This window comes from Perca fluviatilis, chromosome 7 (genome assembly GCF_010015445.1).
Source record: "Perca fluviatilis chromosome 7, GENO_Pfluv_1.0, whole genome shotgun sequence".
In the NCBI taxonomy this organism is placed as follows: Eukaryota; Metazoa; Chordata; class Actinopteri; order Perciformes; family Percidae; genus Perca; species Perca fluviatilis.
This window is the reverse complement of record NC_053118.1, coordinates 32,853,151-32,872,692: the sequence shown is the minus strand read 5'-3', so window position 1 is coordinate 32,872,692 and position 19,542 is coordinate 32,853,151. Positions and strand designations below refer to the sequence as shown.

General features: G+C 40.6%; 1 protein-coding gene across 3 annotated transcripts in view; it reads right to left on the bottom strand.

Moving 5' to 3' along the window:
- LOC120562193 (soluble guanylate cyclase 88E-like) overlaps positions 1 to 19,336 on the bottom strand; it is a 34,994-nt gene extending 15,658 nt beyond the window's left edge. The window contains exons 1-4 of one of the 3 annotated variants that reach the window (XM_039805766.1): positions 19,221 to 19,336; positions 3,530 to 3,684; positions 1,531 to 1,663; positions 235 to 409 (exon numbers count right to left, since the gene is read on the bottom strand). In XM_039805766.1, coding sequence (XP_039661700.1) covers positions 235 to 409; positions 1,531 to 1,663; positions 3,530 to 3,684; positions 19,221 to 19,268 — 511 coding nt within the window. In that variant the 5' untranslated portion in view covers positions 19,269 to 19,336. Of the gene's footprint in view, positions 1 to 234; positions 410 to 1,530; positions 1,664 to 2,485; positions 2,739 to 3,529; positions 3,685 to 19,220 lie in introns of those variants that run through there. The other 2 variants (XM_039805768.1, XM_039805769.1) reach the window with 2 other exon arrangements.
- Between the last annotated feature and the right edge of the window lie 206 nt (positions 19,337 to 19,542).

Genomic DNA, 19,542 nt, shown 5'->3' with positions numbered 1-19,542 from the left:
GAAAAGTAACCGTGTCATGTACAATGGACAAGCTAAATAACACTCATTGTTTAGTCACTAAGCACATTCAGGTTCCTGAAGCTAGAGCCTTCCCAGCATGCAACAGCCACAAACCCACACAGACACTTGGAGATCTACACTACAGAGAGGTCTTGGGGTTGGGGATCAAACCCGGTTTCCTGTCACTGTGGTAAAGTGTACACCCAGTGTTTCCCCCGCTGTGGCTCCTGTTACCTTTGACGAACTGAGTGAAGCCCTTGCGGGTGCTGCGGTAGTGGAGCGTGAGGCTCGTCTCGCACTCCTCCTCCACGCAGAAGCTCGGCGGCTGCACTTTGGGGAAGGAGAAGCGAAAGTACTCGTGCAGGTTGTCCAGCTCATTGATGAAGTCGCGCACATTTCGCCCCAAAACCTAGAACAGATGGAAAATTATTATATTTGAATTAATTGTAAATAAGAACTGTGGTTTATATATATGGATGATATTTCATTATGAAGACATTTTTCATGTTGTCAGATTACTTGGTAGTTAGAATCTATTTAAACGTCTCTTTGGTGCTAATTTAGCAGTCATTGCGATTGTTTTTCTTCCCACAATGCAAAGATACTGATACTGTAGTGTATAAACGGCAGTGGACTTGTTTTAATTTTAAATGAATAAATGAATGAGATCTTTGTTGCCTATTAAGGAAATTCATTGGCATAAATTTGTTTGGAATTTGGAATTTTGGTTATTTCCTTGTGACCACCAGGGGTGGAGCAGAGGAGGGGCCGTCTGGGTCTCCAGACCCAAATGTTTTCTTTAAAAGCCCCAAACTTAATAGGGTTTTAAAATAACTTTGTGGCATTTCCACTCTCTCTGACTGGACCAGAAAATCAATGGAGCAAAAGTTCTATTACTAGGGAAATCATTTTGTAAACACTGCTCCAGTAATGTATAAGATAAAAATAGGTTTGGCTTAGTAATGCTGTTTACGCCAAATTCCTACAGAGCCTATGTTATGTAGCCTTACCACAACTTACATTTTTTGCCTCTTTTTAGGTGTCAGGAGTGAAAATCCTCAACATTTATGTTCTGATTTCAAAATGATGTAGTTGGTTGAACATTTAGATAGATAGGCTTTACCAGATGATTTTTTTCCATGGCAGCTATCCCAAATGGTACAGATTTTTAGGCATTCTATTATCAAATGGCTTGACAAATAAGGCATATAGCTGCCGTAAATAGGGAGCATGCCCCCTGACATCCTCTAGTTTTGGCTGAGCCCCTAATGTGTACAACATCTGGCTCTACCCATGTTAAGCGCTCATGCTAACTACACAATTCTCAAGATTTAAGGTTCACGAGGCTGCTTCCAAATACAGGCTTATTCCATTGATTTGGAAATATGAAACATAGCGCATCACCTGCCAAGTGTCAGAGACCAGAAGAGCAGGGTATGTTTGGTATATTTAGTCACTAATGTATTATCAGTCAGTGATATTGGAGCGTAGAAGGAGGACATGATGCATCTGTGGGTGTCACTATATCACCTTTAGGATCCGCTCATATCCATAGTTTCCAATCCTCTTGACCATGTAGACCCCAAAGGCGTACATCAGCTCATCATGGGTCTTTCCCAGAACCTCGCCTGCTGCCTTTGCCAACCGCAGAATCAGGTTGTCACTGTCAAGCAGAAGGAAAGTAATGAATTCATTTTTGTTTTGAGCTATTCTTTCTTAGCTATTTGTCCCAAAGGGATTTTATAAGAAAGTAGCTTTTCAGTAAGAAAAAAAGGCAAGACAGCTTCATTTATATAGCACATTTCAGAAAGAAAGCTATTCAAAGTGCTTTACATAAAACATTAGTGTAGAACAGTAGAGACATGACCAAACTCTTAAAACTTGGAATCAAAATCTAAGGCAGGAGAGGGCCCAACATCAAAGTATCTCAGTAGTCAAAACAATAATTGAACAATGCGAACGTATAATTATTGCAGCACTATGCTAAATAGTCTTACACTGTACAGCTGTTTATGACAATGTGTCCACCGTGTTAAAGCGCATCGTCATAGTTGCCCACATCAACAATCACAAGTCGGCAATTAAGCTACAGACTAAAAAACTTAGGCCCATAAATAGAGTATGTCAACCAAAGAATTAATATTTCCTGAATGGCAGAACGTTTTCTTTTTACATTTTGTGCTGCACTTGAATTGAGCAATGGCCTAAGCCAGAGATCTTCAACAAGGGGTCTGGGGCCCCTAGGGGGTACTCAGAGTTACTGCAGGGGGGCCACCAAATTATAAAATTTTTGAAAAAATACTTTGCACATCTATAATGTGAGACCCCTGGTCTAAGCATTATTAGGTTGCTGTGCTATTATACCTGCATGATGGTGAGTCTTTTGCCAAAAAAATACAGTTTGTTGCTGTTCAAGCACTGAAAACCACAGTAGTATTCACCACAGTATGATGGGGAAACATGATTAGCAAAAACAACAACCTACTTGTACATCTGATGTCGGACAAACTTGAGGTGGGGTATCTCTGCTCGGTTCTCGATCAATCTCCACACATCTTCTCCGTACGATTCGTTTATGTAATCGTTCACTGCTTCTAAGTACAGGCCGTACATCTTAAGAGGGTTGGAGACCTCCAGGTTGATACCGAAGTTAACTGCTTAGCTAAGCAGAAATGACATGCAGGATCCTAAATACAGGTTGGACTCTTCTTTGTGCGGGTCAGAAATTTAAAATATCACTGTGGATAAAAAAAAAATCTTTGGAGGACAGACCTCTGGCACATCGTTACATTAAAATAGGACATTTTGCTCAAGTGTAAAGATTTATTTCAGTGCAAAAAGAGCATAATGTTCTATCCACCTGCAGGCATAGAAGGAAAGAAGGAAATGTGCTCTGTGTCACACACAACTTCATGAAACCTAAGGTAACCTTCTCAGAAGCTACATCTAAGAAAAGGGCAAGATTCTCAAAAAGGGAAGTAGAGCTGCAAAGATTAACCGATTAGTTGTCGACTATGAAATTAATCGCCAACTATTTTGATAATCGGTTAATCGGTTTGGGTCAATTTCTTCTAATAAAAGTAAAGTTTCTCTGATTCCAGCTTCTAAAATGTTAATATTTTCTCGTTGCTTCACTCCTCTGTGACAGCAAACTGAATATCTTTGAGTTGTGGACAAACGACATTTGAGGATTTTATCTTGGGCTTTGGGAAACACTGATCGCCATTTTTCACCATTTTCTGACATATTATAGACCAAACAATCGAGAAAATAATAGATGACAATAATCGTTAGTTGCAGCAGTAAAGGGAAGTATTTTAGCTGTGACTCTTCCTGTGTCTGACGCTGCTTTGTTCTACACTCACTGTAAAATGTCACCACTGGTGCAAATACAAGAAAACATCACAGGGAAATCAAGCAGCCTGCGATGCTCCCATCCCATCCGTTAGCGACAGTAAAACACATAAAATGAAACCAAAAAGCTTAATAAATAAAAGGAATGTGAAGGGGAAAAGAGAAGTCTCTTTACCTGCAGTCCCTCAGTGCTGTGGTATCCTGTTCTCCAACTGTGGCAGCCAGCAGCCACAGCATCGCTCCCTGCTGAGAGTTTCCACCTGCAGCTGACATGTGCGCTCTCCCCTGACACTTAGTTGTCAGGTCAATAGGTGACCTGGGCCAAAATAGCTTGCAAAGAGGCATGTTTGTGGCAGGTAGCAAAAAGAAAAATGTTTAGTTTAAGACTCAGCTGCGTGAGCTGGCAAACATACTGAGTCTAATTTGTAATGCATTTGTATGGAGATGAAGTCTGTGGGTGGCTGATACTGTATATGGGAATCCCTTTAAAATAAGACCTTTAGTTTCTGTGTTATGTAAACCGGAGCGCACAATGTGAGGCTCATTATCCGAAATTAGCCTGTACTCTTTTGCAACAACTCATTAGAGCAACCAGGTTTCTTGGCTAATTACTTCAAATTTGCATAATTACAGTCAGGTGCGCATTAATCTGACGGGCATTGTGTTGAGATTGGCATTTAAAAGGTTTTGTATTGTTTGTGAAGTGAAGCGGAAGAAATCCTTTCAAAACATTCAGGCCTCCTGTGAAGGCAGCCATTATCTGCCGCTGATCACTGAAGATTGATATGTGACAAACATTTGTGTTTTGACCTGCATACACTACTTTTAATTTTGTCTTCATAAAACCAGGCATATGTGGTAAAACAAGAGCAACACACGTGGCTGTGTCTAAGTGAGGTGACATACATGCAGAGCACCTGGAGATTCAAGGTTATTGCTCAACCACTTTTTTTCACCATGTTCACTAGGGGGCACTGGTACCACACCTTTGATTTATTTATGGTTTATCCACTGCTTCTGCTGTTAGAAATGAGCTTGAAAAAGAAATGTGTGACTCTGGCCTTTTGTTGAATCCAGACAAGAAAGATCAGACACTCTGTTATTTTATGACATTCGTGGCCTTTTATTTCTGCCCTGTTACAAAACATACATACCTGATTCAAAACACAATTTTCTTCATCAAAAGAGCAGATTTGGTCTCCACTTTTCATATTTAAATTCTGATCTTGAAGGTTAGGGGGCTCACACCTATCATGTAGAGGTCTAATTATGAAAACACTGTCAGCCAAAATTAATTTTTCCAGCCACCACTTTCCTCCCCACACCGACACTCCTCCAAAAAACCCAAAGGTGAGCTGACAGCTAGCCTGTAATACCCGCTCTGAGCGATAATGAGCCCCTCTCTGTTCCATTTCTTGTGTAGCTTTCTGCTTCTTTTCTCCTCCATTTCCTCTGTGTTCTCCTATTTTCCAGGTGCTGCTGCCTGTCTTTAATGGCCTCCAGTGCGACTGTGCCACACAGGGGCCTGGGAGGTCCACCGCTGCCTCTCAGCCAGGAAGCAGAGGGAGATAACAATGTGCCGAGGGTGCCAACCAGAACTCCACACAGATGCTGCGGATGCTTTCATTAAAGACGACATGACTGGACTTTTTTTTCCCTCTGCCAATATCGCACCCTGCCTTCCTTCCTTCCAAGAAAAATAGAAAGGTGCTGCTGTTTCGAAAGGTGTCCATTCATGTCATTTTTCAAACGCTAACAGGGAGCCAAGGAACACCTCCCTCCCATTGTTTGAACAGCTGAGCAGGGGGATGGCTTCTGGGGCACCAGCCTCGAATGTTTTCTCAAAAGCCCAGGATCTTTTACGTTTTTGAAAATAACTTCAACTCTGTGTCATTTCCCCTCCACTGACTGGACAGGCAAACCAATGGAGCAAAAGTTATTTTACTGAGGAAATATCGACATCTATAGGTTCGCCCTAACATTGTCATGGGGGGTTGTTGTCGTGTCACCTCAGTGGGCAAGCATGCTAGCTAACTAGCTAATGAAGCCTGAGAGAGTGAGATAAGTTAAAGGTATACTTTGCCAATATTAAACCAGCTCTGTGTCATCTTTGTGTGGGCACTGTGTTGTAGATGATCAGTGTTTTACTTATTTTATAATTAAATTTATTTATTTATACTGTTTATTGATCCCCAGTGGGGAAATTACAATTTCCCTTCTCTCTGAACGAAAAGCTCTTTTTATTTAACAGTTTTATTTTATACTTTTATAGTTTTTAGTTGCAGAGGTTTTTATTTTTGTATGAAGACATATAAAGTAATATCAAACTACATTTAATTTGTTGTGTTTCTTTTAAATTGTATGTCTATTACAATCACATGGGAAAAGTAACTACATTACATACTGTGAATCGTTTTTTGAATCGAGAATCGTTTTTGAATCGAAAATCGATTTTGAATCGAATCTTGAGCCTAAAAATCGATATTAAATCGTGACATTTTCTGAATCGTGCACCCCTAATGGGCAGTATGAGAAAAATAAAGTGTTTTATAACATGTTATACAAACACAAAATACAAGTATTAACCTGAAGATGCTATATAATAGTTGCCCATTAAGAAGAGGAAGAAAGAAGAGCAGAGGTGCCAGGAGCATATGTAAGGGAATAAGACATGAATTAAAAAAAAAATAATTAGATTTTAAGTGTATGAGAAGTAATTAACTGCAACCAAGATTATAGGATTCCCCGACGTTAAAATTTCGCTACATGTAGCAGTGGATGTAATGTAAACACAGCAGTAACCTGCTGAGAAGGGTGTATATGCACTATTTAACTTCCTAGGTAAACGTAACCCAAACTATGATGTTTTCCTAACCCTAACTACGTACTTTTGGTGTCTAAAGGTATATAACCAACCTGTGAACGCAAATAGCCGTAACTGAACATGCCTGGAGCAGATGATCGTATATATATAGAAATCTGGGATGAGTTGACGTAAGCTTGAGCCGAGAGTAGAAATGAATGCTGGAATTGGTCTTATCAGTCTGGTACATCACAGGGATTACTTTTACACGTTTACCGCATTATTTGAAGCTTTGGCCACGTTTAATGTGAACATCTGACATTGTCACATTATATTGACAGAAAATAAGAAAAAGCATAACGGGTCCCCTTTTGAAAGGAGTAATCGGGCTCAGCCAGCCTAACAGAGGGATGATCCAATATCTGGGGAGTATCAGGGTCGCTGCAGGAAACCATTCATAGTCGGACCAATTCAGCTCCATCAAAAAGTGAGAGGCTGATATCATTTCTATATCGTCAAACCAGAGAAAAGAGCTCACCATTCAAACGTGGGACATTGATTAAAGCATCAGCACAAAGCACAAACGGGTTATTGGAGCATTTCGACTGAGTCAGACCACATAGTTATTGGGTGACAAACTCCCACCATAAACTGCTTCTTATTATACTGTATATTGTTTACAACCAGCAGCCCCTCCATATAAAATTGTAAATCCCTTCGGTGTGGCAGGACTGTGACTGCACAAGAGATAGGGATGAATCCTAGGATGTGGGGAAATGGAAATATCCATCTCTGTGGAGGAGCTGTAACTGTAGTGACCCCGTGGTTGAATACTTAATGGGAGTCTATCTGTATCCGAGTCGTCCTATCTTCTTGCTCAGCGCCCCACCTATATATATATATATATATATATATATATATATATATATATATATATATATATATATATATATATCCAGCACAGTCCCTTGATACCTCCCTCTTATTGATTTTACTATAGACACAGCAGGAGCTGGGCTATAATGCTACGCTAGCTGAATGCTAAAAATGCCGGGGCATCTTATTGTGGCTTCATGCAGCAACCAAGGGCCTCTCTCTCCTGTATTTATAGCTCCTCTATGAGTTATTCCCTCTCCCCTCTCGGCTTCCTCCCTCTCTGTTTCTTTTCAGTTTCACCTGCTGTCAGCATCTCCATCTCCACCCCCACCCACCCCCACACCCCCTAGTATCTTTTACTCCACCTGCTACTTTTTCTCTTTTCACTTTCTTCATGCGGGCCTGCTCTCAACAATGTAATGCCGGCTCTCTCCAGCCTTCCATCATTATTTGATGCAGCGTTTTGGCGATATCAGTTCAGAAGTATTGTTATGGTTCGTCACATGCCCGTGCAGCTGTGTCCTCCCTCTCTGTCTCTCTCTGCATTAGCTTAATTGAATCTTTCACCGCCGTTTAAAAAGTCTGTGATGTAGGGTTGTCTGTTGTCACTCCTTTTGCATTGATTTCTATGTGGCGTGGATCGGTTGAAGCTAATAGCACCTGACCAAAAGCTGCTCTCATTCACTCTGTGTCTCTGCAGGCCCTTTCAACTGCAGCAGATGGAAATACATTGCTCTCGGAGGTGTAAAAATAGTGTCAAATCCTAACAAAGGCAATTCTAGAATGAGAGATAGGAGAAAGGTAGAAGAGGGAGGGGGTTGCACGCTGTTCGGAAAAGAAAGGAAATTCAGGGTTCCGCAGTCTGCATTTAAATATTCCATTAACTGCAGCCGGCTCCATAACGGCATGCCAGTGCGGTTATGCATTCGGTGCCTCGGAATTTGAAATGAAATTATTGTGGGCGGTGGAGGTGCAAAGGGAGGTAGTGGTAGTGAAATAGCCGTTTCCTTTCTTCCAATTTTCTCCTTTTCCCGCTTTCGCCCCTTTGCCTTATCACAGGTGACACTAATCCAATTTCAGCTCTGCTTGTGACAGCTGTAACGTGGTTTTGTGATTCCACCCCCATGTGCACTCACACACATAAACACACAAGTAGTACGCATGCATACTCCAAAAAGTCACATACAGTATCCAGACAGAATCCTTGACTGCACACAATACACAGACTAGTAACAAACAACCCTCCTGTCTGCCACTCCCCAAAATCAGCGGACACATAATACATTATTAGCCCTATGATCCGTGAGTTTACAGTCAAAGCTCATCTGAAGCCAAATAAATTAAAATGCTCTGCTCAGCACTGAGGGGATCCAGATTATAGGCAGTACAGAATCTAAAAGGTCAGTTCAGCCACAAAAATAAAGAAGTCCCAATCCAAAGGACTCCCAGCTGTACCCAGCCATGCAGGAGTTTTCTTTGCTCGTGTTTCGATATCTTCACCGCTCAGACTGCAGCAAAAACAGTGACTCACTCCCTCACTATACATTCATTCACAAACTTCACGCTGGTACTTTCTGTCTGATAACCTTAAAACTAAAACCATATTGCTAGGAGAAAATGGCAGAGCATGTTTTTTGGGTGTGATTTGGGTGAACCTGCCCTTTAAACCCCATTATTGTACTGTGGTCATTCTAAACTTGAGGTTCACTTACGACTGAAAGCTTTGGGAATATTTTAGTAATTGAACCTTGAGTTGTTGTTTTGTTATCCCGGTACATGTGTTTCCAAGCTCAAGAATTAACCTCCACATTCACATACGTTGTATTGTAGTGTGAAATAAGTAGTTGATTTATTTATTTTTTATTCTTTGTTTACTTCATCACAATGAATGCTTTTGTCTACCTTCAGTATCTGTCAATCTGCCTCATTACCAATAATTTAATAAGTGAAAAATCAGATATTTTTTTAGATAAACATGAATCCACAAGTTTCTCGAATGTAGCCGTTTCTATTGTGCGTACAGTATCAGTGGTAATACTGTAACAGACCACAGATGTGTCTTTCCTTTTACTCCATACACAACATGTGGCTCTCTAGGGGCAACTGTTGGTGGAGAAATTAGTCTCTGTGCGCCTTTCTATGATGGATTTCTCTCTGTTTGATTATTGAATGTCGGTGCAGAATTGTAAGATTAGAAATAAGCCCTCGGCTCTTTGATTCTGAGTGACTGACGTTTGCCATTTATGTTTTAGAAATTCTACTGTGGCGGCTGGATATGAGAAAAATACACCACCAAACGAGAAAACTGGCCAGAAATGGAAGGAAGGCCTATAACCAAATAGTGTGTGTTCCATATACTTAAAAAAACACAGGATAAGATACTACTATCACTGTCGAACTAGTTTTATAATGCACTAACAAGCATGTTGTCAATGTTGCTTTTATAGTTGTTTTGTTTGGTGTTTTACATCAGAAATGTCACAAAAAGAGTAAAACAGGCCAATATTTAAAATGATATGTGGAAAATTGCTTATTTTTTTATTGTACAATGTAAATTTTTGTGAGTGTCCTAACATGAAAAAGCTACCGCATCGGTTTGTTTATTCAGATGCCTAAAACCATGTTCAATGTCTACAGCTCTGTTCAAGTTTACAAGGACCTCTAGTGACCATGTGAATTATGACTCTTGTTTGTCAGTGACAAAGGCTCAAGTAGCGTGACGTTGTCAGAGAGCCCCTAAGCCTTGTCGGGAGGAAGTCTGAGTGGATGGATTAGTCAACAAAGCGTGTGACTCGGGCATGGGAGACTGCTATTCATTTCCTGTTTCCTACCAACAGTTGTTGTTCTCTTCCAACCCCCACCATAAGCTTTCCTATTTTAAACCATAAACAAAGCAGGGGCAGATCAGATTCACATTAATCATTTTTTGTAATGCGAGCTGTGTAAATGACTAACATATATTTTGGAAGGCAAAGACGACGATGTGTTTTGTCATTTAGTTTGAAGGAAATGGTATGTACTTGTTATTTACTTGCAGATTGTGCCTTTAACAGGGGTTTCAGTGGATTTTTGAGACAGTGCATTGATGGCTACCCAATAAGCAATTTACGGAACAGGATTAGGGCCACATGTGAAAAAATGTATTGAATTCTGAGAATGAAGTAAGAATTCTGAGATTAAAGTCAGAATTCTGAGAATAAAGTAGGAATTCTGAGAATAAAGTAGGAATTCTGAGAATAAATTAGGAATTCTGAGAATAAAGTAAGAATTCTGAGAATAAAGTAAGAATTCTGAGAATAAAGTAAGAATTCTGAGAATAAAGTAGGAATTCTGAGAATAAAGTAAGAATTCTGAGAATAAAGTAAGAATTCTGACTTTTACCTCAGAATTCTGACTTTTATTTAAAAAAAAAAAAACATTTTTAGACTTAAAAGAAGTCATAACTCTAAGATTAAAGTCATAGTTCTGACTATAAACTCAGAACACAAATACATTTTTCACATGTGGCCCTAATCCTCTTCCGTAGCAACTTTTTTAGGCATTTTAACGACAAATTTAAAGTTGCCATGAAAGCATTTTCTTTCCAACCAAGGCATTAGTTAAATGGGTTTATTAGCGCAGTACCTCGAGGCTGCCAACAGATGCTGCAGTTCTGTGTTGATTTCACACCTTGGTCGTGTTATTAGCAGGCAGGAGACATCGCATCGCCGCAGTGGGTGAAGTGAGGACACCGAAGGCGGTGGCGGAAGTGACAAAAGAAGCAAATGAATAAAGTAGGCTACTGATAGTCATTATTACAATTCATTTATCTATTTTCTGTCTGTGGGTTTTAGCATTAGCTGGCTTTATATGCAATTTGCTGATCTGCCATCTGCCCACACTGATTAAATTGGCCTAAACAGCTCACACCGGACTAAATGAAACCAAAGAGCAGATAATTATGCCTATTGTTAGTAATGCTGGCAACAGTTCTCTTTTGATTTAATGCTAAAATCGTTATGTAACTTCACATGTCATCTCATAAATGACAAACATTTGGCGCCTTACATATGAGGAGATTCAGATAAAACAATTCACAACCCTTTGTAAATTCCCACCTCGGCGGTTCTGAAAGTGGCAGGCGAAGTAGTTCCAGTCATGGAGGTATTTCTGCTCCTGTGAAGTGGCAGGCAAAGAGTGTGTACTGAGAGAGTCTCTGGGAAGTGAAGCAAACTTTTCCATTTTTATTTTAGTAACTTGGAACAAGTGCTGAAGGAAGCAGTTCTCCGGCAGCTTTTTCTCCCAACGTGTGATATTACAGTGTCCACACTACACGGCAGGCGAGAAGAGTAGAGTAAAAAAGATGTTGATCAGTTAATTCTTCTGCCTGCCACACACATGCACACACTTACACAGAGGCACACAAATCACCTATGTGTACACACACACACACACACACACACACACTCAACCCACATTCATGCACACACACCCTTCAGCACATCAGTGAACATCTCATTTCCTGTTCTTATTCCCCGGGTTTCCGCAGGGAATGGTTCAATTGTGATTTTTTTTCTTTTTCTTCTTTCCCCTCAGAGCAGCGCATTTGGATTTTGCGCGGTCGGGTAGCGATGTCTAAATGGGAGGCAAGGTCGTGGAGTCTTTGTCAGGATGCTCCGGCGAGAACGCACAGAGAAAACAAATGGTGGTGAAACAAAAAGCCAACATCACCCTCCGCAGCAAGGGATGTAATTGCATCAGAAAGTGGTAATTTAAAACAGGGTCATGGCCAGGCTGTGGTAGGCCGGCGTGTGTGCGTGCGCGCGTGTGGTATATTGTTTCAAAAACACACGCCTCGAATGTTGAAGCAGTTCAGTCAATAGTGGAGCAAATCCTTCACACACAAAATACAGCAGAGTCTTGAAGATCATTGCCGAAGTATTGTTTACAGTGAAATAATGGATGTACTTCGCTCTCAGTTTTAACCACATTCGTCACAAACTGTCATCCAGCAGAGCCTGGAACCTAAGAACTCTTAATACCGGGGTCGATGATGTAGTGAAATGCTTTGTGGGTAATAATGGGCTCCGCTCGGGCCTTAGCTGCTCTGTTATTATTTCAGAGATACCATCAGCAACACATAAGAACCTCTAGATTGACTGTTGTTACTTATGTGGTTCAACAGGTTTGTTTTGTTCATAGAGCAAACTGGAACTTTTCTGAATCTATCAAAAAAAGTCAAAGTAATTTTTTCTCCAAACAGATATAAACAAACCTTTACACACTCCAAAGCACCAAGTCATTTCATTTTTATAGTTCTATGATTCAGGATGATGCTCCTCACTGTTATCTGTCAAGATTACTTTAAGTGGTGGGAACACTGGTCCCTGATTGGTTGACAGTAGCTCCTCTGAATGATGAGTGGAGGCTTTCCACTTCAATTCAAGCAAACTAGCCTGAGCGAATTGATTTCGGAGGCTTTCTAGTGTCTGCAGTGTGAGTTTTACTTGTGTTTTAAGAAACAAGACACTTTTAATTTTCTGAGAAAGTGAGCTCTTCTGTTGTCACGGCAGTTGTTAGCATTTTATCTTCCGCCGTCAACAGCTAATGCAAATAATTTCAGGCACTTTCTCTGTGGACAGTCAATAGAAATTCTGGGAAATGTAAGAATCAAATGTAGGAGTAGAGCAGGTGTGTCAGACATACGGCCCGTGGGCCAGAACCTGCCCGCCAAAGGATCCAATCAGGCCCACTGGATGACTTTGCAAAGTGTGAAAATTGCAGAGAAGTAATTAATTCCTATTCTAAACTGACATCTTTAATCTCAGAGAATATCAGAGTTCTTTTTCCGTATATATACGACTTTAGTCTTACAATTTTTCTCTCGGAATATTACCCCTCTCTCCCAGTTTTTTTCCTACAATGTCCTTAGAATGCTGTCGGAGCAGAAGCAACAAGAAACTCTGTCGCAGATAAAGTTTCTGATCTTTCTGGAGATGTTTATGGTCTGGCCCACTTGAGATCCAATTAGGGGTATGTGGCCCATGAACTAATATGAGTTTGACGCCCCTGGAGTAGAGGTTGAGAGAAAGGGGTCAGCAAAGTAAATCACAGCACTTTGATTTTGATTAGATTTTTTTTATTTATCTCGAACAAATCAAAAGTATGTTGTCAAAGAAGAAAAGACAAAAACTAAATAAAAACACAAAGATAAAAACGCAAACATAGACAAATCAATCCGATTTTAACAAAGAACAAACAAAAAAAAGGTTAAGTTTGACAAGGAGTAGGCAAAAGCATAATGCTTATATAGTCCTGTCCCGACAGTACTTTACAATTAGGCATGGGCCGGTATGAGATTGTTACGGTATGATAACCTTCAGCAAAAAGCTCACGGTTTCACAGTATTGCAGTATTGCAAGTACAGCTTTAAAAAAAATAGTTTTTAAATGTCTGGGTAAAAAAAACAAAAAAAAACACAATGCACACTGGTGGGGACACAGATTCCTAAACTGCACTTTCTTTCCTTGACCACTGATAAAAAAAACAGCTCATACCTAACGGTATGATGGAAAATGTTAGTGGTTTTGAAACCGTGACTTTTTCAAACCACGGTATACCTTGAAACGGGTAACCGGCCCATGCCTACTTACAAAATCATTACATTACAGAAAAAAATCAAATAGATATGCATATACAGCATTCACATTTGTAGGTCATCCAACAGTCACAAAAACAACCAGAATACAATGAATATCCAAGAGATCAGAGGGTCTGAAGCGGGAATTGTCCTTTAATCCTGGCAGCCTGCAGCATAGGACAGGTCATCTGGCAGCCGATGAGTCCCATTAGCACAGCTAAGCGTGATGAGCTGGTTAAACACCCCCCTGCTGGATAAACCAGCGCAGTGCTTCTGTCTGAAAGCTCTTGAAACGGGCCGAGTCTCTCTGAGCCCCTCTGTAAACCCCCTCCCCGGCACAGCGGCTGGCAGTGAGGCCCAGCAGCGTGAGTGTGGACTGGATCTATAATCCTCCGTGTCTCAGAAGACTCTTCTGGAGAGCAGATGATACAGAAATTTGAACTTGGCTTGCCCTGTCCCTCTGCAGAGGGAGGTATTTTTTTTATAATTCATGACTGTTTGTATCAGCATCTGCTGGCAACTGTCAGTTGGCAACACATCTCTGCAGCAGTGTCACTCTTATTTAAGAAAGTTTGTTTTAGTGCAAAGCAGCTAAAGATAGAAAGTGTCAGAGAAGGAAAAACATTTTTATTTCTACTGTATATCATTGCCACGAGGACAAAGTCAATTCAAGGTACGGTATGTGCATTTTATGTGTATACTATAGTAGGATTGAGATGGATCTGATGTCAATTCCCATAAGCCAAGGGTGTCCAACTCAACTTCACTAAGGGCCACACAAAAAAATCAGAATCACATCAAGGGCCAGACATGTTTACTTTATTGATATGCTTTTATTTAATCAAAAAAGTCTATTATCTTTGACTGTATTATTTCATGTGTCATATAGTCTTCTCACTTACAGTTTGGTTGTAATAAAGTCCTAAAGAAGTCCTGAAAAAGTTCCTCAGCCATCATAGAAAAAAAGCGCCCAAAATCGTCAAAAGTGACAACATTGTCGGAAAAAGTTACAAATCGTCAAAAAAAAAAAAAAAAGTCAGAAAAAGAGACAAAAACTAGGTGGCCCAAAATGTATTGTGAACCTAAATTGATATGCGGGCCGGATCATAATCTGCGAGGGGGCCGGATTTGGCCCGCGACACATGTGCCATAAGCTCTTGTGCTTTAACAGAAAGAGCAATATCTCTTTGTATATTTTCCTTTTGGGTATGGACAGAAACTAAGATTAAAACTAGTCCTCTTCCAACTTGTCCTCTTCTTCCAACTCTTCCTCCTTGAACTTGTCCTGGTTGTCGTCCCCTGCCTCTCCCTCCTACTCTCTTTGCTATCTCTTCTCTCTATTGTTGGCATCCACTGTGCAAAACAAATCCGACCTGGTAATCTGACCTTTGATCTACTTATAGGCCCATAGCAGTGATTGCATAGTTATCAGTTAAGCAATTAGTGTTTGAAGTGAGGAGTGGGTGTGGGACCTGGTGAATAGGTGTAGCATTTTAATCGGTTGTGTTTGGAAAAGGAAAGCAAGTCACTTCCTGTTAAATGTTTGTGTCTTAGAATTGGGTGTAGTGTTTTGAAAAAAAAGTGTTTTATGCTATTGCAAACTGAGTGAAAGGCTGAGAAATGGCTTATGGTTTTGGAGATTTGGTGTGTAGTTTTGCTCTTTGAGTGAGAGGTTTCAAAAATCGTGTGACATGTAAAGATTTTTTGTGTAAGCAGTTGTAAAAAACTGTAAAACCAGGTATAGGTCGGATCCTTTCGAAGCCGTTTGTACAAGTTTCACTTTCTGTGGACGCTCATTTACTCAAATCCATCAAAAATTCAATTGCGGGGCACCTGAATAGCTCACCTGGTAGAGCGTGTGCCCCATGTACAAAGGGTCAGTCCTCGCCGCGGCGGCTGCATGTCCTTCCCCCTCTCCCTCCCCTTTCATGTCTAAGCTCTCCTATCAAATAAAGAAGAAAAAAATCCAATTGCTTTGAACTTTTTGGGAAGATTGGGTGAGATATTGGTGCTGACGGTGCTCCAGCAATCCATGCCATCTGTCTGTGCAGAGCTGCTATTTTTCTCTTTTCTTCTTGCATGTACAGTATGCTAACTTTAAAGAGTGTCAGTAACTTCAAGAGATGAGTGCAAGAAGACAGAAACTGTGCTGACACATTTCATTTTTGGTCGGTAATGTACACGTGGCTCCGGTGTAGATGGCATGCTTGAAAAAACTCCTATTTTCACCCAAATAATTGTCCAAAATCCACAACTTTAAGTTGGATTTGTCGATCTGTTTATTTTTACATGCTAACAAAACTCTTCTCAAAACACACTTACTCAAAAAACATTTTACGTTATCCTTTTTTTACGTTTCCACCTCGTAAACCAACCTCGATGTGCGCAGTAATCAAACTATGGCTACCCTCAGCGTCACACACTGGTTGCCAATGAAATGGCTTCAACAGATACAGTGCACAATCTTTGGGTGTAGATCTCATCTAAATCTTGTGATACACTGTTGACTATAAAATGAGTGTGTCAGCCAGCATGTTTTGCCCTTGTTAAGTGTGGATTGGTTATCACGCCAATTTAAATAAGATGCTGCTGTGTGCTTTGCCAGTGTGTTCGATGTATTGCTGTGCGGCTGGTTTTGGATGCTGGGAAGCCAGGTCCCTGCCAAGTGATTGGGTCTTAGCAGGAACGTACACATAGGGGGTAAATGGATGCCAGATTGTTGGTCTCATACGTTAAACTCATTAATGAGATGACTGCCAAAGTGCCAACACTTGTCTGTGTACAGGCTCTATACAAAATGTGATGATACAAGATATCATGGACATTTTTAGTCAACTATTACAGCTTATTCATTTCCAATGCTAAACCTTGTAGGCTCACATGAGGATGCTAATGATAGTTTTTTATAACTACATGTCAATTTTAGACTTTTGCACGTGCACTGTAGATATATCACAGGAAATAACAAATGTATTCATTCCCTGCATACAGTAGCTGTTTATGCAAACCGAGCCCCGCCATTTGGACTAAATCACATGGTACATGTGCAAATTTTGTAATGGGAGTTACATGAGAAGATGTATACTAGTTACATCTCTTTGTTTAAGAGACAGATACTTTGTTATTAGCCTTGCCTAATGCATCATTAGCTTAGCACAAACCAAAAGTGAGAAAAATGTGCATCTCAATAACTTGACTTAAATATCAAATAGTTTGGTGTCTTTCTCATTAGGGTAGATAAGAACATAAACCCTAGTTAACTGATAAAACAGCAGGGGATGCAATGGGTCGGTCAGACAGACATCTTAGGAACACCTCCTTTTGGAGTACAATAATTGACTGTAAATATTAATGGACAAAGCATCCGATTCGGCGAAGTGCTGCAAATGCGGAAGTGCCTTAAACCTAGTCTGGCTATAACCAGACCAAGCTCAATCTTTTAAGATTGAACATTAGTCTGGGGAGTGCTCTGTATTTCTACTGTACAAGAGGCGTGATCAACAGGCATAGTTCAAATGACTCTGTACGCTAAGAGCTAATTTCGGTTTCACTTACATTGTTCATACTGCTCAGAGAAATATATTAAAAACACAAACCTCCGTTGCTTCTCTCCTACGCTGTAAACATTGCCTTGCACTATTTATCTTGTACAATATACAGAATACCGATAGCACTTTAAATAACGATAGCACTGATACTTTACTAACATTAGCTTGCATATGTTTGGGAACCTGATAGCTGATGTTAGCAATGAAATGGTATCACAATAACTTAAAACTATTATTACACTGGAAGGAACGCTAATGGACGAAGTCGTACTTGGAATAATACGGCCACTGTAGGAGTTAAAATGCCCTCGGAATGGGAGGGGCTAAAAAGTAATATTCAGTTGGTTGTCATATACAATTTCACCGCTAGATGGGAGAAATTCTTACATAATGTAGCTTTGAAATATAGGCTACTGTTGGTTAGTTTCATCTACAACAATGCATGTTATTTTACGAAGTTATCGTGGTTTTTCAAAATAAAATCTTTGTCTGCCAATTAACTTGTAGATACAGCTGTCTGTAAATTCTGCACAATAAATATTACAATGTTTTTGGAGTTGAAGCATAAAATGAAAGTACTAAAGTAAATAACAAGTACCTCAAAATTGTATTTAAGAACAGTACTTACTTTACAGAGTAAATACTGTTTTGCATTCAACCATTTCTCAATCACGTATTCCCTTGTAGGTCAGTCACAAATTTATGTCCTGCCTTTTGTGTATTTGAGACTGGGCAACAAGAACATTACAGCCATTTTAAAAAAAAAAAAGGTCTACAATTGAGCACCAGGAAGACAGTTTTGTCATTATACCCAGCAGGGCCTGCAGGTCCAAGATGGGCACTGAAGAGGCTACCACTGGGGAGCTCACTGTGTACAACTTCATCAGTTCATTCAAGAGAAGGCTGCGCTGCAGGAGTAAGCTTTCCATCATCAACTAAACCTCTAATTTACTGCAGCTACGACTCTCCTTTGTGCTTCACTTGCCTGTGACCACCCAGTCCTGCATAACACTGTCGGCCCTGGGATGAGATTACCATAAACCTTGAGCCATCCACATTCATAGCACAAACAGAGAGGCCCCCGCAGCGAGAGGACACAAAGGCTTGATTTTTCACAGCCCTATTGTCTTCCCAAAGCTGGGCGGTGAGATAAACCGAATATAGAGGGAGGCGGGGTTCTCGACAGTGATGAGGGTGGAAGTGTTGTTGTGGGGATGCATGTTTTTTCCTGTGCCACCAGTGCCAGATGCTTGCAGTGTGCCAAAGAAAGCCAAGTGCCACCCCATACCTCCCCACCATCCTTTGCCAGTTCGACACAACCATCTGCGGATTCACTTGGCAGCCTCTCCTTCCAGTCAATTTACATTCTTGCACAATTCTCATTCCTTCCCGTTTGAGTCCTCAAGGGAATGTGTCAAGGTGTTGGGAGTCTAAAAAGTCCCTTAAGGATGCCTGTGAATAAGATCAGCAATTTGTAATTCCTAAACTCTACCCTCGGCACTCTGTATTCTATTAACATTTGTTAAAGCATATCAAAGGCCTGAGAGGAGGCACTGAGAAAATACTGTGCTGATGCCGAGCACTGACGGCGCTTAGATTTTTAGGAGGTGTGACGCTCTATCGAATCTGCCTTCATCCCGAGTTCGACATCCCCCAGAGCCAAAGTTGGCCACTTTCTTTTTTTTTTTTTTGTGAACTGTGATTACATTTTCTGTGAGGGCCACAGATAGACTCATTCCATTCTGGGCCAAGAGAAAATGCATCTGTGTTGAAATATAGGCCTTTCGATCATTTCATTTTTTTCATCTCTGTAGAAATAGGGGAACAGTTAGACAATCTTTGCCACCGTAAGAGCACAGTTCAACCCGAGAACAATTCAGTCAAAAAAAACAATTGATGGCGAAGCGTCCGGAGCAGCAGAGAGAGCAGGAGCAGCATATTGTTTTTTGAGTAAAATGAAACTAGAGGTAATAAAGGAAGTATAATGCAAACTGGCCACATTTCATTGGCCGTTTCTTACCTTTCTCATTGTGTCTCCTCTCCTGCCTTGCCTCATTCTCTTTCTCATCCCAATTAGCGCCGTTTCATATTGTTCAAGTGGTTTTTATTGCTAATCAGATAGCCGTCATGCCCCGGAGGTCTCTGTTTAATATTGTATCCGCAGCTGTGTGGATACCATCAGATGAGATTCCCCAATCCTCTCATTTCATTTTAAGCTTTCATTTAAACCTCGCCGCTCAGAATAGAGGTATCATAACCCAGTCTAAATAACGAAGATGACATTTACATGACTAATTGATGGCATGGTACCATCCCAGCTTGTTCTTTCGAACACACACACA